At 37.6% G+C, this 24,182-nt stretch overlaps 1 protein-coding gene across 3 annotated transcripts in view; it reads right to left on the minus strand.

Annotated features, from left to right (window-relative positions):
• The window catches only part of LOC149802456 (immunoglobulin superfamily member 10-like), a 163,232-nt gene that overhangs the window by 111,249 nt on the left and 27,801 nt on the right, over positions 1 to 24,182 (minus strand). For all 3 annotated transcript variants that reach the window (XM_089951690.1, XM_089951689.1, XM_089951688.1), the window contains exon 3: positions 23,419 to 23,721. In XM_089951690.1, the coding sequence (XP_089807816.1) occupies positions 23,419 to 23,721 (303 nt within the window). The remainder of the gene's footprint in view (positions 1 to 23,418; positions 23,722 to 24,182) is intronic.

Genomic DNA, 24,182 nt, shown 5'->3' on the forward strand with positions numbered 1-24,182 from the left:
GCTTGTCCTTTCCCTTGGATCCATCAGCTGCGTGGAGAGGGGGGATCAGTTGCATGGGCAACAGTTGATTCTCCATATCACCCTGCCCAGGCTTGCGCCCTGGAGAGGACACTCCAGCTTCGCTCCATAGCGTCGACACGGGAAGCAGCAGTTTACCGGTTATAAGTCACCGCTCGATTGGCGTAGAGCCAGACGCCAGGGGTTGCTTCCGACGGTGGGAGAGACCAACATGTTTCACTGGACAGCTACCGCCCGCCTCAAACTGAGCAGCCCCCAGCCAATAAGGTGCCGTCCCGCCACAGTTCGCCTGCCTTGCTGGGTGCGTAAGGCTTAAGGTACGCGAGTACCTGACAAGCGGACTGCAACTACTTCACCAAGAAATCACAAAATAAAAATAAAAAAGAAGACTTCAATCCTCAAGCTAGGTACCTGGAATGTCCGGACCATGCTGACTGGGCTTTCAGATGATCTCCAGACAATCAGTGATGTTCGTAAGACTTCAGTCATCAACGACGAACTTGCAAGGCTCCAGGTCGACATCGCGTCACTACAGGAGACACGACTGCCAGATTCTGGGTCCCTCAGAGAAAAGAACTACACATTCTTCTGGCAAGGAAAGAGTGCAGATGAAGCCAGAGAGTTTGGTGTTGGATTCGCTGTCAGGAACACTCTGCTGGGAATGATAGAACCCTGCCAACAAGGAAATGGAAGACTGCTATCCCTCCGCCTCCACACCATAAACGGGCCTGTCAACCTGATCAGTGTTTACACTCCCACACTAAGGTCCACCACAGATACCAAGGATGAGTTTTATGATGAGTTAAACTCGTTCATTGACAAAATTCCCAAGGAAAGAACTTGATTTTTCTGGGCGACTTCAATGCTAGGGTGGGTGCCTATCATGACTCTTGGCCCTCCTGTCTTGGCAAGTTTGGCATTGGGAAAATGATTGAGAATGGGCAGCGCCTTCTAGAGATGTGCTCGTACCACGAACTCAGCATCACCAATTCATTCTTTCAGACAAAGCCACAGCACAAAGTGTCTTGGAGGCATCCCCGGTCTAAACACTGGCACCAGCTGGACTTGATCATTACAAGACGGTCAGCCATGAAGGGTGTGCTTCTCACCCGTACCTTCCAGAGTTCTGACTGTGACACCGACCACTCGCTGGTGTGCTGCAAAATGAAGCTTCAGCCAAAGAAGATCCACCGCTCTAGGTAAGAGGGTCAACCACGCATTGATGTGAGCAAAACATCATATCCAGACAAGGCTGAGGAATTCACATATGCTCTTTCCAAGACGTTTGACTCAGAACCCCCCAACGGCAGTGCCAAAGAAAGATGGGATTACATCAGGGAGACTGTATACAGCACAGCCACACGGATCTTTGGTAAGAAGCAATCAAAGAACAATGACTGGTATGAGGCTAACTCTGCCACACTCATGCCAGCCATAGAAGAGCGTCGCAGTGCTCACCTGCAATACAAGCGATCCCCCTGTCAGAAGACACTACAGCCATACAGGTCTACCAGAAGCAAAGTGCAGAGATTAGTACGGCAGTGTGCCAATGAATACTGGCTTCAGCTCTGTCAGAGTATCCAGTCAGCAGCAGATATTGGAAACATCAGAGGCATGTACGGTGGCATAAAGAAAGCAATGGGTCCCACGAAGAAACAGACAGCACCACTGAAGTCTGCCACAGGCGATACCATTCACAACAAGGGCAAGCAGATGGAGCGTTGGGTGGAATACTACTCCGAACTGTACTCCAAAGAGAACCACGTGAACAATGATGCCCTCAACGCCATTGAAAACCTTCCTCTGATGGCCGAACTGGACGAGAAACCTACTGTAGACGAACTAAATAAGGCCTTAGAGAAACTGTCCCTAGGTAAAGCCCCAGGGAAGGATGGCATCACAGCAGAACTCATCAAGTGTGGATGTAGCGTACTTCTCACACACCTGCACGACCTCCTCTGCCAGTGCTGGGACGAGGGGACAGTGCCTCAGGACATGAGAGATGCTAACATCATAACCCTGTACAAGAACAAGGGCGACAGAAGCGACTGCAACAACTACAGGGGCATATCACTTCTCAGCATCGTGGGTAAAGTTTTCGCACACGTCATCCTGAACAGACTGCAGATGCTTGCTGACAGAGTTTACCCAGAGTCGCAGTGCGGGTTCCGCGCAGAGAGGTCCACAATCGACATGATCTTCTCTGTCAGGCAACTGCAGGAAAAATGCAGAGAACAACACAGACCCCTCTTCCTGGCCTTTATAGACCTCACCAAGGCATTCAATCTGGTCAGCAGAGACGGACTCTTCACAATCCTGGCGAAAATTGGTTGCCCTCCAAAGCTGCTAAACATGCTCCAGTCCTTCCACGATGACATGAAAGGCACAGTACAGTACGATGGCTCAACATCCGACCCCTTTGACATCTGCAGTGGAGTTAAACAGGGCTGTGTCCTTGCCCCCACGCTCTTCGGCATCTTTTTTGCAGTCCTGCTAAAGCACGCCTTTAGGAGTCCACAGAAGGGATTTACCTGCACACACGATCAGACGGCAGACTGTTCAACCTGGCACGACTGAAGGCAAAGAGCAAAGTGCATGAAGTAACCATCAGGGACATGCTCTTTGCAGACGATGCTGCTCTAGCCACCCACACAGAAGCTGAGCTTCAGCGCCTGATGGCCCGCTTTGCTAAAGCATGTGATGAGTTTGGGTTAACAAGGGGTTTCAAGGGTTGTCACCGCCGGGGGCGGTTGTGGGCGGTTGTCATCGCCGGGGGCGATTTATAACTAATTACTGAATAACAGCTTTCATATTTCCCACCATCCTCTCATTATGTCTTCACATGCCAAGAAGTACAAAGTATGTAGAAAATAACTCATGATGTTTATACAATTTGATTTGTTCTATGCTAGCCACAAAACTGTTTTAATTATACAAGGATAGATGTCCCTTTTATTAGAATTAAATATACATTAACAATCTCCAATTCTGGTGAATTTATTATTCCAAACAATATGTTTTCATCTGTTAAATCAAATTTAATATGATATATGTCTCTAAGAGCAGGTCTAAAACTTATCAATACTGTTTTCAGAAAATGACAAGTAAAAAGTAAATGAAGCAGAGACTCCGCTTTATTACAAAAAGTACATATTGATGATTCATAGATTTCATTTTAAAAATTTACTTTGTGATGAAGTGCGTATGACAGGATAACAAGAGAATCTAAGTACAAAATATGTGAGCAATTAGATTACAAAATGAATAGTTTAAGTTGACATCAGCAACTTTTCATTTATTTTGATATTTTTATCATACCATAGCAGTATTGATAAAATTTGTTCAGGGACTGTGTTGGGATAATTATCTAATTCAGACAATGCAAAAACACATCTTCCCCAAAAAAAGTGTCAAGCTTCTGTGAAACTATTTGGAATCTTTCTTTCTTAGCAGCAGAGAGGGTGAACAGACCATAGAATTCCGACAAAACAAATAAAACAAACAAATAAATCATCTCGTAGAAAGGTCAAGATTTTACAAATGAACTTTTCCTTGAGATGTTTTATTTCTGTAATGGACGATTGTATTAATAAAACCTCAGTTCGAAATAGTAGCTGAAAAAATAAAGTACTCTACGTGTTTATTTATTTCTTGTTTATTTTTTTGACGACCAACGTTGGTAGGCACCCTCTCTGCTGCTCCTCTTCTGCTGATATTAATTAAATTATTATGTTATAATAAAATGATACATCCAGAATCTCATACTGCAAGAACAGCTCGAGAACGATTAGAAGCAATTAAAAAATTTCTTCCTGTCAAAGACTCATTTAGAAAAAATCTACAAGCGCAGCAAGAAGCAAAAGTTGAGTATGAAGAAGACACTAAAAAACTGTTTAAACCCGTCACTGCAGCTACTGAGAAAGTTGCAACTGTCATCAAAGAAGATCTTCTTCCGGTATCAGAAAAAATAGCAAGAAGAACTAAACAGGCAAAGAAGATTTTACGAGACCTTCCAACTGACATAGCTGCAGCTCAACCTCCACCTGTTGGTGAGGAAATACTTGAAGGTATTGGAGAACTTCGTACTGAAGTCGCCGATGTGAGAGAAAAACTTGCATCTAAATCCAAATCAGGAGGAGAGAGCTTAAAATTAATTGCAAGATTTAACGAAGGAGTTGTTGAGGAAATTAGAAAAACTGAAAGAGAGAAATTACCTGAGATGATATCAAAAAATATATCTAATAAATCTAATTTTTTAAAACCCTTTTATGGAAAAACAAATGATGATGATTTCATTAAATGGATATATCGCGTATATTACAATAAAAAAACAAGCTAGAGGTCAAGAATTTAAAAGATTTAATGAAGAAGTAAATAGACTTAGAGGGAGACGGGAACAACTAGGACAAGGAGAGTCCTCCCAGTATCAGCTTCCTCCACCTCTGCAACAAATAGAACAACAGCAATCTTCTTCGCCGCAGCAAAGGTTGAAGTCGGAAAATAAAAAGGCTAAAGAGTCACTTAAATCATACTCCTCGAAGAAAATTCCTTCACCTTTACGTAAAATTTCTGCACCGGATATAACATTTGCACCGATAGATTCACCACATGGATTTCGAGAAGGTGACTCACCCCCGGCCACCACTGAAGTACTTACTCCGGTAATGCAACCACCAGTATTTAAAACACCTCAAGATGAACCTAAAACAGGATCTGGTTTATGTCCTGATAATATCATCAATGACGTGTCACGGTTAGAAGTTCTCATAGGAGGAAAACGTGCCGGAAATAATTCACCAGAAATAACCAATGAAGCAGCTGATATTTGTCGGCGACTATTTCAAGGTGGTATCATGGATATTGGCGTTTACCGAGAACTTATTGATGAGCTCGTTGATGATTAGTCACCGCGATTAGATAAATGGTAAATAAAATAAGATGATTGTGCATAATAATCATCGTAAACCCACACAGGTTAGAGCGGTAAACTCACGATTACCAATCTATAGTGTTATTTACGGAAATGGACTTGGTGATGTTATTCAGGGATTATTTACAAGGATAGCTCCAAAAGTAGCACCTGTAGCAAAACAATTATCGATGAAGGCTATTGATATTGTTCGTGATAAAGCTCCTGGTGCAATTGTCAATGTTGCTGGTAAGGCGTTCTCGGCGATCAAAGAAAGACTAGCACGATTATTGCGACGAAAACAACAACCACCGGTGAAACTGGCAAGTACTGAGGTGATGCCCGCAGACGTAAGTAAAATAATAAATCAGGCTGCAAATCAAAAACTAGCGGCGATATCTGAAGAAGCAGAAAAAAATATAACAGCAAATTTAATAGCAGGAAGTGGTCTTCGTCGACGATGATCATCATTTGGAAAAATGGTAACTATAATAAAAATGTTCAGGCGCGAATCAGACCCAGTATTTGATATGGAGGCACCTGTACTTAAGTACGAGTCGGTACGTGATTATCAATTTTATTCTTATGACGCAAGACTACCAAATCAGCGGGGGAGAATCGAATTACAGGTTCATGATACAAGTAGATATTTCTTGCCCGCTGAGGCGTTTATTGAAGTAGAAGGTATACTTGTAAAGGGGGATGATACGGCATATGATGCCAATTTGCGTGTTGGTTTTGTCAACAACGGAATTATGGCACTGTTTGATAGCGCCACATACATGATTGATGGAAAAAATATTGAATCAATTCAGAAGGATGTTGATGCTACAACAATAATTGGTCTGGCGAGATATTCTGACGACTTTACAAGATCAGCTGGTCCAACAATGATGTTCGCTAAAGATATCACAGACAACGCTAACCATAATCAGTATATCAAGGTACTCACACCACGGGATACTTCTGTTGCTAATCAGGCAGAAGCCGCCAACCCCGATCGTGAAACTAGACCAGCTGCTGAATTTGAAATCATAAAAGATATTGCCCCGACTTACAACTTGGGGTTTGCAGCACGCCGGGCGGCGCTGTCGGGAGATAATAGAAATTTTTCGTGTGCAATTCCATTATCTCACATCTTTGGATTTTGCAGAAATGTTAGAAAGGTAATCTTTGGAGCTAAACACACAATTGTGCTCTTAAGAAAAGGTGATGATAATGATGCAATCTGGCGAGGTACTGGTGTTGCTGATGCTGGTAAAGTAAATATATCAAAACTTTCACTATGGATGCCAGTAATGACACCATCTATTACTGAAGAACAAAAATTACTATCTTTTATGGATCAAGGTGGTAAATCATTGCTATCATGGTTAACAGTAACCACAGATGCTGCTCAAAGCAATATTAATGGTTTATTTACATGGCATATAGCACCACAACAGGATGTTTCTGCACCATGACATATTTTTATTGCATTGCAAAATATTGACCGCATAAATAATCAAGAACGTTCACATATGATATTTGATAACCTTGGAGTTAATGAAGTTTCCTTACGGATAAATGGACATCAAGAACCAACAGAAAATATACAACTAAATTTTGGTCAAAATCATGTAGCGCGCGCATATCATCGTTTAATGTCATTCATGGGACGTGATCAAAATGTGGATACCGGTTTGCAAATATCACAACTAGATTTTAGAGGTCTATATTCGATTTGTTATTTTTCACTAGAACATCTTGATTTATCCAAACAATCTGTTGTTGATATACACTTTCGAGCTCATGTTACTAACCCGCCAGGTGGTGGTGCTTTCTACAGAGCGATCGCGGTCATACTTAGCGACAAAGCCATGTTACTTGTGGGTGGTAGTGGTCGAATGAGGGTCGTTGATGCACCGGTGGAAAATCTTTAATCGTGTTATTTAGAAAAATATATTTTATATAAAAATGTCGTATGGTCATGTTAATGTTACTCTGACTCCTGATCAGGTAAAAAAGCTTCAATCAAAAACCGCCAACAAATGCGGAACTAAAATATCACTAAAACGAGATCATATTAGTGGTGGTCCAAACAAATTATCGCTGACAAATAATCAGATTAAACATTTCAATAAAGCCCTAGAATCAAAAACTGGAGTTCAATTCCATCTCTCCCCGAGCGCCATCAAAGACATGGTTAAAACAGGTGGTATATTCCCATTTCTCGCGGCCATTCCGGCATTAATAGCTGCAGCAGCTCCAGCCGTAGCAAAAGCGGCCGCGTTAGGTGTTGCTGGAGCGGCGGGTAAAAAAATTTCCGAAAAAGTTACTGGTGGACGATATAGCAAAAAAAAGGGACGCGGTCTAAGATTGCCAGGATCTCGTTGGGGGAGAGGCCTAAGGCTTCCAGGGTCACTTCGTTAGACGTTCCAGCATCAAATTTTGATTTACTTGATGCTGCTAAAAAATTAAAAATATCCGCCTTTAGAGGTGTTTTTATGCGAGATCAATTACCGAAACAACCAAACAAACTAGAAACAGGTATTATTAATCTTGACAAACGTTCCGGACCCGGTACTCATTGGGTATCATACGCGGTTGACCCGCGTGGAATTGTTTATTTTGATTCGTACGGGTTAGCTCCACCTGTTGAATTTATCAAGTATGTCGCACCACTCCACGCAACAACCAGAGGTTCCAAAGTTTGGTATTCAACGCTACACACACAAACAATGACAGATCCGCCAATATGCGGCCGTGAAGTAATTAATGTACTCGACGCTATATCAAAATCATCCAGGCCGCCACATAAAGTCGTGCACGATTATACAAGCAACCGATATGTTGCGCGTAAGGCGTTTTAAACAACGGATCTTATATAATGGTTGATATTTACGGAAGATCTTCTTCACGCGTTAAGAAAAAGCTCGTCGACGTTGATCTGTCGAAGTATGTGACTAAGGATGACCTCGCTGATATCATGAACCTGGCTGGAGTTGACCCAGATGAAGTTGTTATTTTTCAGGATCGATATGGTAAACTAAAAACCAGCAATATCAAATGGAATGATATAGTCCGGCGAGTACTTGGTGCAGTTACGGATAATATTCCCGTGTTTACTGACGGTGGTAGAATCAGAGATTCAAGTATGTCACTTAAAACCATCAGAGATGAAATTGCAAAAAGTGTTGCTAATCGCGTGAGAAACACCGGTGACACAATGATGGGTGAACTTAGCATGAACGGGAACAAAATAGTAGTTTTAAAAGATCCAACATCTGACGAAGACGCAGCAACAAAAAATACGTCGACGTCAACTATGGCACCGTAGACGGTAAATTATCCACGTTACGGGCTGAGTGTGACGTTCACGCAGGAGCTTTTGGAAGATTTCGAAGAAATTTTCAAAAAATCGATGATGCCATGGATAAATTCTTCGGTACTCCACGCGCCATTGACATGAAACTTTCTGATATCAAAACTGACCTAGGCACGATCAAACAAAGACAGCTAGACATCGTAGCGGGAATTCCTGAGATTATCAATAAAACCAGTCTGATTAAAATTCCAGCTGAAATAACTCCCGGGCACATCACAAACATCGTATGCACGGTATCATCGGGATTTGCAACATGGTCGCAGCAAAATAATACTATCAAATATACCGCAACAGTCACTGGCGTGTACAGGCTGTCTGTGTTTAGTGCTGCAAAATTTGAAATATTTACAACGTTTCCATGGCGTCATTCCACCGACAGGTTTTCCGGGGTTGTATCTGTTGTATTAAATAGCGGAACCGAAGAAATATTTATTCTGGAAGCAGATGATAAGAAATTAACCGCAACATCCTTCTGGTGATGTTTGGAATTTGTAGCTGAAACACCTCAATTGGTTACTGCATAAAAATATATATGGACGGTGCACAATACAGGTACAATCAAGCACGTGAATGGCAGGCGGCGCTAAAAGATCAAGTTGATCAATATACAGTAAAAGTAAAAAAAATATCGACGACGATTGGTTATCGTTGATGTGATTGTTTATTCAGTATCCGCTGTTGTTGCTGGAACCGGTGTAATATTATCAGCGTTGACAACGATGGCACCAGTAGCTGTAACTATTTGTATTTCAGCAGCAACAACGATTGCAGGTGTGCTTAATATCATCACAAAAAAATATGTACTTGTACGAACGAAAAATTATCCGATTACAAAATAAAATTACATAGAGCGACGGTAGCATACTCGAAATTATCCTCGTTGTTATCAGCGAGTCTCAGTGATGGAATTATATCTGATTTCGAATTTTCAATGATAACCAAAATATACGACGAAGGTATTAAAGATACAAGTATCAATAATGACAGAATTACTCCAGCAGATCGTGACCAACACAACTCCGCTAAAGATAACGATGATCTCGGTAAGTTCAATTAATCCTGAATTTAGTGTTAATTTTCCCACTGCAATTCCAGTGAAAGAAATAGCACTAGCACAATTACGAGTATATTACAGCTGGCCAAATATCAGATCAAAATCATTTAACGGTACACCAGCAAATAATTCGCTCGTATTTGCTAACAACAACAAACCCGATGGAACACCTGACTGGGTTGTTGTTGGAATACCAACTGGCAGTTACGAGATTGAAGAGATCAGTGAGGAATTTGCGCGTAGAATAAAATCAATAACGGGAAAAGAATCAAAAATATCAATTAATGTTCATGAACCCACCCTGTCCTCGACGATTGAAATAAACTCGCCTGATTATGCCGTTGATATTTATCAATCCACGATAAGATCCGTGTTAGGATGGCCTGAAATATCACCACCGATAACACCGATACCACCAGAGCCGAAAAAGTCTGATTACGTCACGGATAGACAATCATATCATGAAATTAATCCATCATACGGGGAAGAACTACGTATTTTAAAAGGTAAATCAATGCTTAGCAAGGTTTTAATTCACGATTTTGATGAGTTATGGGCTTTTAACAATTCCGGGGAAAAAGCAAATATTTTTGCTATTTATCGGAGTGAGATTATTAAATATTTTCAGGAAATCAATCAAGAATGTAAAAAACAACTAGATCAACTAAATCAATATTTTAACGAACATATTTTTGACATATCAGCGTCATCGCGTGAAAAAATCATCACGCGTGTGGAAATATTAAATCAGCTTATATCAGATATGGAATATATTAATAACCGAATAGTTCAAGCGATGCTTAGTTTAGAATTTTCTGAAAGATCTGAGGCAAAAATATGGTTAGATAAATATAAATTAACAGAAGCCGATGTACCAAATTTTAAATTTCCCGGGTATAGTGTAACCGAGTTAAGAAAATCTGTCAGTGATGTCATTGATGAGTTTTTTCCTAAAATACTCGATGCATGGAGAAAATTAATTCCACCAGCAGCTGTTCTTAGACATGATAATGATCCACACGGCGGCGGAAGACACGTATCTCCGGGAATCGTTAATATAACACCGACGGTCGCGGTCAATCTGGTTTGTGACGTAATCGATGGCAGCTATCAAATAGATCTCGGAAGATCAAATCAGGCTCAACAAGGATACATCCTGTACACGTTCACACCACAAGTTCCTCCTGGAAGTTTAATCGTGCAAGAACCAACTAATCCTGTGTATTTGCGGTGTCACAATAATATGTTAACACGAATCAATTTTAAGCTCACAGACCACCTTAATCGCTTAATTGACATACGTGAAGAAGAGCTTGTAATAAATCTGTATGTAAAGTCGTAAGACTTTTGTCGTAAGACTTTATCGTAGATCTTTATGTAATGGAGGGTTTACCAACTCACCCATCAGAGTTATAAATAAATAAATAATAATTCAGAAATAAAATAATAATTCAGAAATAAATAATTTGTAAAATTAAGAAATTTGTACAATTTTATGTTTTTGATGGGTAAATGGTACTCAAATTAAGAAATTTGTACAATTTTGTAAATTTGATGGGGTAAATGGTAGTCAAATTAAGAAATTTGTATAATTTTATGTTTTTGATGGGGTAAATGGTAGTCAAAATTAAGAAATTTGTACAATTTTGTTAAATTTCAGTAAAAATAAATAAATTAATTCAGAAATAAATAAATAATAATTCAGAAATAAAATAATAATTCAGAAATAAATAATTTGTAAAATTAAGAAATTTGTACAATTTTATGTTTTTGATGGGGTAAATGGTAGTCAAATTAAGAAATTTGTACAATTTTATGTTTTTGATGGGGTAAATGGTAGTCAAAATTAAGAAATTTGTACAATTTTGTTAAATTTCAGTAAAAAAAAAACAAATTAATTCAGTAAATAAATAAATTAATTCAGAAATAAATAATAAATCAGAATCTTTGATTCTAAGTACCAACTCACCCATCAAAATTGCAAATTGCATAAATAAGAATCTTTGATTCTAAATCTTTGATTCTAAGTACCAACTAACCCATCAAATTCAGAAATAATATTTCTGATCAAAGATCTCAGTCATCTTCATCGGAATTACTACTCTGGATCGTTTCACCAGTAACGAAGTTACTCTCTGACATAATTTTTCTTAATAGTCTTATACGGGTACTAATCGTTTTCTTTGCCTCGTACTCGTGGGATAATAACGATTTAATTCTTTCTACGGCAGTAGAGAGAGGAACGAACTCCTTCACATGATCATCTTCTACGGTAGCTAACGACTGAAACATTGCCGCCTGAATCCGTTTCATGAGCCTGTATTCAGATGATAGTGTGTGTGTCCCCTGGGTTTTACGTTCTTGTAAAATCTCAAAGTCAGAAACTATTTTTTCAGGATTAAGTTCATCAGATATATTAATTCCATCTTTTTTCAATTTTTTAATAGCAACAATTACATTATTGATATTTTCATGGTTCATTATATAATATATAAATCTTCAAAATAAAAAAAAATATCCCTAGAACACCTATCGAGTGTTTAGCGAGTTCGTCGGGATGTTTCAAGGACAGCACAACCAAGAACTCGTAGCTTGCCACCGCAATCTACCAAGTTCATTAGGCAAATATTCCCTCTACGAGAGCCCCTAACCCGCCAAACAACGGTCTAGAGGCCCAAGAGGGAGGACAGCACAATCCTCATTAAACTCGTAGCTTGCCACCGCAATCTACCAAGTTTAGAGGATATACACATAACATATAACTAACTAAGGACGGCACAATCCTCATTAAACTCGTAGCTTGCCACCGCAATCTACCAAGTTTAGAGGATATACACATAACATATATACAATGAAATGGATATATACAATGAATGAAGAGCCCCTATCGAGTGTATCAGCGAGCTCAGATTATGCATGGACGGCACAAACATATAACTAACTAAGGACAGTACAAACATACACGCTCAGCAAAAACCCACCCACAATAATTAATCCAGTGGGTGATACGAAAATATGTATCAACCACAAGTCAATATTATGGTTGGGATTTTGCTGAGCGGGGGGGGGGGGGGTTTGCGGTTCCCCCCACTATTATAAAAATCGCAATTATGCGTACACCACCGACAAATTGTCAGCCATGGGGGTTTGATCCTGGACCGCGAGCGTCACAGTCCAATACCATACTGATTGAGCTGTCAAACCTTGTTACGAACATATGTTTTGGAAGTTAATATATAGTTAGCTATATAGCTAAGGAACCAATATTTACACTAAACAGAGGTTTCTGAATAATAACAGTTTCTGTATTTATAACAGTTTCTGAATAATAACAGTTTCTGAATAATAACAGTTTCTGTATTTATAACAGCGGTTTCTGAATAATAACAGTTTCTGTATTTATAACAGCATTTTTCCTAAGCAGACTGAGAATCAATAATAGCAGTGGCATGAACACACCTGCAGATCGATTACCATGACAACGGTTTCTGTTCTACACACAGCTTCCTACGGATCAATAACATTATCATGATTTCTCGTAATGTTGTATAATGGGAAATATTTAAAAACCATAAATAATACTTCTACGAGTGATTAATTACGATGTAATTAATTACGATGTAATTAGTTAAACTGACTAATTACGATCATAAAAAATCAAAATCTACGAAGAAAACTATATATTACAAAGTAATCTCCCTTTTATATAATCAAAATTCAGTAGTGTATGGAGGACCTACTGTGACATAAATTAAAAAAATTAATTCAATGTGGTGATGATAGTTAATAATGTGGTGATGATAGTTATTGATACTGAAATGTAATTTTCTGTTTATATTTTTTCGAGAAGGTGGTTTTATGTATATTTTCTGCCGCTCTTTGTACTGATTGCGAGTGAATATCAAAATATTTTGCAGCCGCGTTCATAGACTGAAATATAATTTCTTTGCCAGTTTCTATGTTTGTGGAAATTACTACCCTCTTTCCGATTGTCTTACATCTTCCTGTATTTCCACGTGTATTATTCTCGCTGTGAGAGATAGCTTGTAAATTGGATAAATTATTGTTTTGAGTATCCCCGTCAATATGATCAATAACAAGACCGTCATTGATCATCCCATTATGACATTCATACGTAAATCTATGACATAGATAATGTTTCTTTCCCCCCTCGCATGTGAACATTAGATAACCAAAATTACTAATATAACCAACTTGTCTCTTCAACTTGCAGTGTCTGATGATACCATTAATATTTGATTCATAGTTTGTTATGACAGGATGTGGGACAAATATATTTTGCTCCATTATAATAATATTATTCGTTTAAATCATTGTTTGTCTGAAATCTTGATATATAATCCCTCACGGATTTTATAGCGTTTTCACTGCTATTATTTTTTTTGTCATAATATCTTTTAAGTTCTCTGAACCGTTTTCCGCCGCACTTTCCACATAATTCTGTTTTTCCTCGCACTCCAATACCACACCTCAGACATGGTATTGGTCCTAGACTTCCTCGTCGTATGTTTTGTGAGTGTATCCAACAAAATTCCTTTCTACAGGATTTGTTGCATCGATTTACTGAGCCGATCATCAACCATCTACATTGAGACATTGTATATATATATATATATATATATATATATATATATATATATATATATATATATATATATATATATATAATTTTCTTTATTTAAATATTTGTTTTAATTATATGAACGAGTTTGAGAGATTATCCCAAACTAGGCCTGTTAAATATAAATTCAACCTTGACAGATTATCTTCTGACTTGCCAGTACGAGATTTGGTTGATCCGAAAAATAAACGTTTGATCTCGAAAATTCACGACGCCAAGAAAGAATTTTACACGGATGGTGCATCTCATACATGGTCAACGTTCAAGATCATACGCAACACTGTCACGGACGCCACAATGAACGACAAGCGAGCGGCAACTATCATTAACTACATCGCTGAATACGAGGGCAATCAAAAATATTTCTTCAAAGTAAAATTTATTGTATTAACAGAAACAGGTAGTTGGATTATCCGTGACAAATATGATCCTGTCCTTGGCAATAATAAAACTATCATATTAAGTAAAAATTCCAGACCGGGTCTACTGACGGGTATTGACAAACCGTATTATGAGCGAGCATATCCTGTAACAGCGGTTATTTATGGAATCTATGAGATAAATAAAAAACCCAACGTTGATAAACTAGCGCCGATGAAATTTTCAAGGTTAAATTGTGTAGCCGAACGAGTAATAGAACACTTTACAAACGTGATGCGTGGAAATGGATTAACTGATTTAAGGCGTGAAAAAATAAACTCGTGGGCTGATTCAGTTAAGGATACCGGTGCTACAATAAAAGATGTTGCTGAGTTAGGAAAAATATTAAAATTTCCAATAACTGTGGCGACAATAACGGGAGAAGTACTGTACCAGTCGAAATATAAATCGAAGGGAGCTCCAATAAATATTATCGATCATAACGCGCACGCATGGACTAACGCAGTAACAATATTTCCACGTGATCGAACTGTTAGATTTTACTCCCCAGATAATTCTGGGGCAGATAATTCTGGGGCAGATAATTCTGGGGCAGATAGTATGTTTGATTTTATCAACGAAATAAGTAAAACCGATCCTGTATCGGTATGGTTATTTAAAAGTAATGAGGAGGGTGAATTTGATCAGTTTGTCAAACCGAACGGTGAAATATATCGCACAGAATCCCTCCATGACGAGATGAAAAATCTTGCGACGTTTTTACAGTGCAAGCACGCGGAAAATACTGAAAAATTACTAACTAATTGTTTTACCGTTCCATCTGTTGCGGCTCATTTCGCCAGAGAAAGAAATTCATGGAAACCAACACGATTTGATTTACTCGAGGACCTACGCGCAAGTTGCGTCGAATATGGACATGGCGGATTATGGAATACCAAATACAATTACAATGATGTTATTTCGGTTGATATGGTTGCATGTTATCCAGGAAGTTTTCTGGGATACGGAGATTGTTCTACGTACTTTGAAAGATTTGGTCACCCAACAAACGAGATGACGCGAGTGGCAATTAATGGACCATTACCTGATTTTGATCTGACTGGATTCGCCTGTATTGAATCATTCGAGCTTAACGAAAATCTTCACAAGATTTGTTATGTTTGGTTTGGTAGACATTTTTGTGAAAAACGTTGGGCACCTATAGTTTTGTTACGATATATGCTAGATTGTATGATACTGACATCGTTGGTGGTCAGTGAGGCAATTATATCATATCATGCACAGACCAAAGTTTGGTTGCCCATGTCAGATTCTGAAGTTATCAGCGAGTTTAAGGATGATATTCCTAATAAACTCAAAACCGCAAAAGATCTCGGTAGAAAAATTATAGGTAAATTTACTCAAGGTGGTGCATATGATTATAAAAGACATCACGCACGATTAATTCTAGATGATGCCGAGTACGATTTTATAATCGCTGATGCAACGGCGAAAAATACATTTGTAAATCGAGAGAGTGTTTATTTATCCGACGGAACAAAATTAGGTACGATCGTTAGTTACATATATGACGTATCCCCGCAATATACTCATCTAAGATCTTCCATGTTGGCTTATGTTTCTATAAATTTATTATCGATGATTAATAGATTTCCTGAGACCGCAGTCAGAGTCGCAACAGATTCGTTTTATATTTCAAGTAAATATTTAGAACCTGTTATGAAATTTACAAGTAATGATGAACGATGAGGTTCGTGGAGAATAAAAAAGGAACTATTACACAATTACACAGAATCAGCAGATGTTCCAATGAGAGATTTTTATCGCGAGGGTAATAAAATATCAGAAATGTCGAAAGCACCATCGTTGAGTGATCCAATAACCAGATATAAGACAGTATATCTCAATGGACCTGGTGGATGCGGCAAAACAACTCGAACGATTAATGTTTTTAGAAATTCAGATATAATCGTGCTGACACCCACACATAGACTTGCACGTGAGATGAAACAGCGGCAAGTACAATCGTGTACGTATCATAGTTTCTTTCGGTGGCGCGGAGATACATGGACTCCTGAACGGATGGGAGAAAAATATATACCTAAAATAATTATTTGGGATGAGATATGCACGGTCTCATTGGATACATTAAAAACGTTTCTTGATTGGTTGTTGACCAAAAATACCGCTATAATAATGTGTGGCGATCATGGTCAACCACCGCCTTTTGTTGGACCATCTCCACATGATTGGTTAAAAAATTTCGTTGATTATTACGAAGAAATAGATGATGATCATAGAGCTCTCGATGCAAATTTGAGGGAGTTTAAAAAATTAATCAGATTACAATCAAACAAAATTCAGTGTGAAATAATACGTGGAGTGATCTCAGAGACATCAATGAGTGATTTTTTAAAATTATGGAGACACACCGATTTGATCGTAGCAAGTAGAAAAATAATCAGAGACGCTTTACAACAACAGTTATTTCAACTACATAAAGAAAAATATTCAGAATTACCCGTACCGTTGTGTTATAGACCATCAGATACACGAAAACAGAATATTAATGTTGATATTCCAGGACAGACTGAGAATCAAAATCTCGTATTAAATGATATTGTCGCCGTTGATATCAGTGTAGTCGAAGATGCAATACACGCTGACAAATCTCCATAGGTGTTGGGATACGCTATGACAATCCATTCGTCACAGGGATTAACTATTTCTGACACACGAGTCTGGATTGTAGACGATCGCATCGAGTGGTCAAATTTAGTTTATTTGGCGGTATCGAGGGTCAGAAATATATCTCAATTACGTAGAATTATAATTCCTGAAATCGTTGATAAATTTAACATCATCGATGATGATATAATAAGAAAAAAATTAATCGGATACAAACAATCTGATAAAAAAAATAAACGTGACTTTGATCTTGATGTTGAATTTATTATTGAGTTAAAACAGCAGCAGAATAATCATTGCACCAGTTGTAATTGTATAATGTTATGGCGGTATTCGAGTAATGATTCAAGACAATTCACCGTAGATAGAAAAGATAATAGTCGCGGTCATACACGAGAAAATACCATGTTAACCTGTCTTGAGTGTAATCGACGTAGAGGCGCTGGCGCCCTTAGCGCTAGTGCTAGTTAAGTGATCGAAATCACCGGAGTGATTTTGGTGGTAGTTGTGTATCCGCGGGAATTATTTGTAGTTGTTCACGTGTAAATCCACGTTGAGGAGCGGCCGAATCTAATCTGTAGATTGCAGGTCTGGAAACGCCTACATTTCTCCCGGTGGATCTTGTCACGGTAGATATTTTGTGTGTGGTAACACTCCAAATAGGATCAGTTGCTCTCGCTTTACCACCTTCAAGTTCACCAGGCTCATATAAATATCTGACTGTAACATCACCTAATATTTTTTGTTTTCCAACATCTTTTCGTTGTGTTGGTATATTTTTTTTTGTGACCGCGCTAATGGGTTTCATGTTGGTTGTTCGTGTGATCTCATTATTTAATGCAGCTATCACGCCTGGTAATCTTGCAACCCATTCGCGAGATCTTTTATCCTGAATAAATTCCCTCGCGTATTGATATCCAAATAACCGCTCAGCAAGTGTTCGATTAAATCGCTCAACAATTGCTTGATCACGGTGAATTGCAGTATGACCTCGTCGTATTTTGGTATTGTGTTGTTTCATCAACGATGATACTGGACCAAGAAATTCCTTACCAGGATCAACCTGTAGTAGCTGTGGCCATCGCAGACCACCTTGTGGTCCGAGTCCTCGTTGATAAATTCGTTCAAACGCATCGGCTACTTCAGATGATGTTTTCGCTGATAGCGGCTCTGCTTCTTTATATCTACTTGCAACATCAACTACGGTTAACGCGTATTTGTACGTTTTTCCACGCACAGTATCATGCGGTAAAAACAGAATATCAGCTTGATGAACTTCATTAGGAACACTGACATCGAAATACGCGTACTGAATTTGTTTAGGACGTGGTAGATAAATTTGCCATATTGCTTGTTTAGATAACCACGTTTTAGCAGTAGAATGTTTAACCGCCGCTGCATCAGCGAGTTTACCAATTGCTGCTTTGCCTCTCCAGTATCCTCTCGGTGAATAATAAATTGACTCCATTATTAATTACCAGCCCCAATCGCTAATTTATCTTTCATCGAGGATCTTACTAACCAATTAGCTAATGATTCTCTAATATTTTTATTTTTTATAGAATTTAATGAATGAATTAATTTTACATCTGCAATATGCCTATCTTGTAGATTTTGACTTTTATAAGCTACATCATGAGCATGACAAGCTCGATCAATAGCATTTATTGGTTCCTCGCCTGGTTTTGGTTGATCTTGATTATCGAGCCTGATATCAAGTCTGGTACCAGGACCGCAATAATTATATCCCGGTAGATGTTTTTCTCCACTGTATTTAGCCCATGGAGCACCTGGAAACTTTGACATCAAATTAGCAATATCACCACCGCGCTTATTAGGTAAAAACGAAAATTTCTTTCTACCGCATATAGAACATTTTCCACCGTACGCTATTTTTTTGTTTTTTGTTATAACTGTAGCTAAATCAGTGGTTGGAGTTTTAGCTTTACAGCGTAAACAATATAGATTCATGTTATAATATATATGGATATAATTGATTTCTCAGCAACTCGGCAACGAGAGCCAGTTAAGCATCATCCTGCGCTACCGAACTCCATCAGAATGATTATCATAGGACCATCTGGATCGGGTAAGACGCAATTATTACTTAATCTGATAATGAGATGGTTGAAATGGGATAAATTATATTTAGTAGCACCATCCGTTGTTGATCAACGATGTTATGATGTACTTAAAGATTTCAATGAAAACGCGCGATTACTGGATGAAGATAATGATGTTATAGAGTTTATAACCGATATTGATGAAGCACCATCCGTAGATTCCATAGACGGATTTATTAATAATTTAGTTGTATACGACGATGTGATGCTAGATAAACAATCAAATCCAGCCAGAATATTTTCCCGAGGTAGACATAAAAATACAGACGTGATCTATGTTACTCAACGATATACACAAATTCCAAAGGTGATCAGAGACAACTGCAACATTTTAGTTGTGTTTAATGGCGTAGACACACACACGTTGCGAAATATTCATCAAACTTGGTGTGGTGGTGACATGGATATAATTAAATTCAAAAATTTCTTCTCACGAGCGCAAGCTACTCCGCATGGATTTATAACAATAAATCTACATGATCCAAGAACAAGATATCGTGTGGGTCTTGATAAAATATTTGGGTAACAGGGGTGATGATAAAATTAAATTTAATTAAACAGATATCATTAATATAATGAACAACTGTGCGTGGCTGCGTCAAGGAACCACTAACAATTGTAATAAAAAATGCCGTGGAGAATATTGCAAGAAACATAATTATCTTATAAAGAAAAAATCTTCATGCTGGTCCACGAAGTTGTGTTGGTTGTAACAACGGTGTTAGAGGATTATATCAGATTTGCAAAAATTGCGGTGGAGATCGATATCGAAGTTTGATGATATATTATAAACACAGAAAGAACATAAATCCAAAAATAGAAAAACCACCATCAGAACTTGAATATTACTTGAAACATAGAACAAATTCCGAAGATTCAGATGAAGATGAAACAGATGAGGAGAAAGGACAGCGAGAACGCGTTGAAAAATATTCATCAAACTTGGTATGGTGGTAAATTAATAGCAGCAGAGAGGGTACCTACCAACGTTGGTCGTCAAAAAAATAAACAAGAAATAAATAAACACGTAGAGAACTTTATTTTTTCAGCTACTATTTCGAACTGAGGTTTTATTAGTACAATCGTCCATTACAGAAATAAAACATCTCAAGGAAAAGTTCATTTGTAAAATCTTGACCTTTCTACGAGATGATTTTATTTGTTTGTTTTATTTGTTTTGTCGGAATTCTATGGTCTGTTCACCCTCTCTGCTGCTTTCTTTAAAAAAAAAATTGTTTTCACCTCCAAACTTTTCAAGTACATTTTAAAAATAATGGTTGAGTGAATCAATTAATTTCTTTTCTTTATCCACATTATCTTAAGCATGATGAAGATATTGAAATTGCAGCATCTTCTGCCAACCATCTTGAATTCTTGATATTATTAACTAGAATGTACCTTTCAATTTTGTCACCTTTTCCACTCCATAGATTAGGAAGTACTACATGTACAAGCAAAACCAAATATTTAATTACTGATTATTTTCAACCCAGGTCAGGTTTCTAAAGAACCAGTTAATAAGTATATTGTTTTTGATTGATTCGGTTCTCTCTGTATAATTAGTAGTACATGTATGGCTTTTGCTCAAATTATATTTAACTGCAAGAAGTATAGAATAAAACACCCATGTAATTCAAGTAATAATTTTGGCTGTTCCCAATTCTTTACCACAATCCATGTTTGCACCAAGCTATGTGACCTGGGATTTGTTAAAGTTCACCTCAGTCCAGAGCAGCAGGAAGAGCTATCTCGAATATTTAAAGCAGTGTTCTAAATACTTTTCTATATAAGACCATTCTATTGAACCTACAACCTTTTCAAAATAACAAAGAAATAAAAGTGATGTAATTTAATCTTCCTGTTGGTTTGGTTTTTTTCTTCAATTAAATCAAAAGCGAGACATGTACATGTATAATCACCGATGTTTCGACCATTTCAAACAATCCTGATTGTATTTCGTTTATTATCTATGATAATGACTTCGTTATTCTCTGAGAATAAGATGATGATGTAAGTTTAGATCAATATTCAAGAGAGAGATACGTCTAAAACATTTTATATAACATTTCGATTTTCATTCTTTAGGAATACATGTGAGAACTTGTTGCCATTAAATAACTGATGGACTATTGTAAGACCAGAATGAATGGCATTCTTAAGGTAAGGTTTTCGAATGAAACTTCAATCAGTGGTTGGTGTGACTGTTTAGACAACAACCAAAGAACATATCAAAGGTTCCCCTTATGTATTAAATAGCAAAAGACTTATCCCTGATGCCGTGACAATAGACCCCTGCTCAGCCTGGGGGTATCTTGTTACGAGGGACAGTATCGGTGTAATTCGGTATGGGCAACATGAACTGTCAATTGATTTATGAGGAAACGCATCCGCATGTGGCGACATTTCCAGTCGTCAGACCTGACTTCCACTGGCTGGGGATTATCTCCGGATAATTAAATATCTTCCAACTTAGCGACAGGTCTTTTAGCAACGGTACACATTGTGAATAAACCAATTGTCAAAATACTGGAGGATACTGACCCTTGATGATATTAAGTGGCTCAGTATTACTCAGGTAACCTTGGTAAAGGTTCCAGGCCAAAAGCAAGAGCATAAAATTGACAAAGTAACTTCCTCTGGCAAACTACAAAAGTTCCTGTGACGGGTAAAGATGGGAATGTGTAGGAGATAGGAATAAATCTAAAGTTCTATGGCGACCGCTTAGTTTTTCACCATTATAGCGTTCCTGACTATGGTCCATGTGTCCCTCTTGAACGACTCTTGCTAAATAAATGTTTAATGGAAAAAGATAATTAATTAGGCAAATTGTTCTCCCTTTAATCTAAACTATTCAGATTTATGACAAGAATGACAATATCCCAGCAGAGGTTATTAAAGATAATTTCATTGTTTTGACGATTAATGGTTATTGTATTGTTAACTTGTTTATATCAAATGATAGTGTGCCTGATTAACTTCGATTATCTACAGTGTGAACTATTTACACATTTATAGTGGGATGATGCAAGCAATTACAGTCTTGTTAGTGTGCTTTATGTTGTTTATTCCAGTGTAAAAAACCGGTCTATGTTGTTCACCTTCTAAATTGTTATAAATAAGAATAGCTTAATTTATGAACTACAATCTGGTTCTAGTGTAATCTATTTTACCGATGGATGTTTGATACACGATTTTGTCATTTTAAAATTCAGATGTGCAAGGTTTTGACACTGAAACTATCATGTCCACTTCGTGGCATGACATAATTCGTACGGCTTTCAAATAGCTAATTTCCAAATAGCACCACATTTTAACGACGATTATTACTGTAAGCAATGGTGATCAAGCACCAGGAAGTATGATTTGAATGTGTGGGAATGCTAATAATGACGGATGTAGTGAAAAAAGGATATGCAAGACTAAATCACGCCCATACATGCGTGAAAGATTTGTGAAAATTAGTTATCGTCGTTATTTTGTTGATATGAGTAGCAAATTTAATTTTCTTCCACCATTTTTGTAGTTTCGCCTCTACGACATTCGTTTATCAAACCCATTTACAGCATATATTATTTGGAAACGGCTGTTAAATCATACCTTTTAAAACAAGACAGATCAAGAATATGCAATCATATTTTACTAATTACTGGTTTTTAGTGCTATTTTAAAATCTGAAATAAGTATTAAAGTTATAATGTTTACTATATATAATTTTTAACTAAGACGAAAATAGAATTTGAATTCACCTTGCCTAAAAATCTTGATCCATCTGGGCCAGATAGCAAATACAATTTTTTTTTACATAAACTTGTAAATTATATCACTTATCGTTTGTCACGTGTTTCTTGTGTTTGTATTACAATGATATTTATATACTGTGTCAGAATTATGTTACTTATTTGCACAGTTTATTTTATATTATTACTTGTTATTTGCAGACCATACCTAAATAAATCTTTTTAATGTTGGTCAGTACATTTTAGATACAATTGCATAAATGTGATTGTATTTTAGCTTTCGATTGGCTTCCTTTCTTTTGACAGGTTATGTCACAATCAAGGTTATGCCACAACTTATGACATTAAATTAAACAGTGCCTATATATTATTTTGCGGGGACATGAGTTAATATGTACCTTTTTTATGATACAGAAGTCTGATGTAGGTCTGATATGACTGAATCTAGCATTAGCTATACATATTAGTGTAAACATTTTCGAAGAAACTAAATACCTACCTTTCACATCAAGAGAGAATTTCAAAAGGTCCACATTGCCATCATTACAAGCATATATGCCAGAATCTGAATCCATGATGTGAGAAATGTTGAGATTGCTTTGGTTTGTCGCCTCAACAGTAAGCCTGTCTCTCTGTGGCACTGAGTCCAGAATTGTTGTTTGCCCTTGTTCTGTGTATTTTATACGCTTTCCTGAACCATCGGGACCAAACCATGTGACAAGCGAGATGTTTGAAACTGCTTCACACCTCAAGGTTATGTTGGTCCCCTCAACAACACTATTGGGTAAAACATCATGTGCAACTGAAAAAGATGATGATTGCTGGTGGAATTCAGGAGCATTTTAAATTTTACACAAAGATAAAGATCAGTTGGGTCCGAGATCTCTCCCCCGGCTGACATGTGATTAATACCCAAATGCAGAAGCAGTTAGCCTAGACACAGGTAATATACGCTCCAACAAGAGTAACAGCCTGTACTTCTACTCTGATCGGCCACATCTATGCTACCCATCCAACCAATCTCTACGAGATAAACGTACCATGTTTCCCTATTAGTGATCACTATTTTATATGTGCAACTCGTAAGCAACAGAGCGCAAAGAAAAACAACTTACACTCCTACATGCAGTACAGATGTTTCAAAAACTTTTCTGAAAATGAATTTCTCTCCGAACTATCACAAAACATTAACGCAATATATTTCCCTAACATAGACCCAGATTATGACTTGTCTAACTGGAATCACTGTTTTCTTACTATCCT

This window comes from Sinohyriopsis cumingii, chromosome 3 (assembly GCF_028554795.1).
Source record: "Sinohyriopsis cumingii isolate HCF-2022 chromosome 3, ASM2855479v2, whole genome shotgun sequence".
Lineage (NCBI taxonomy): Eukaryota > Metazoa > Mollusca > Bivalvia > Unionida > Unionidae > Sinohyriopsis > Sinohyriopsis cumingii.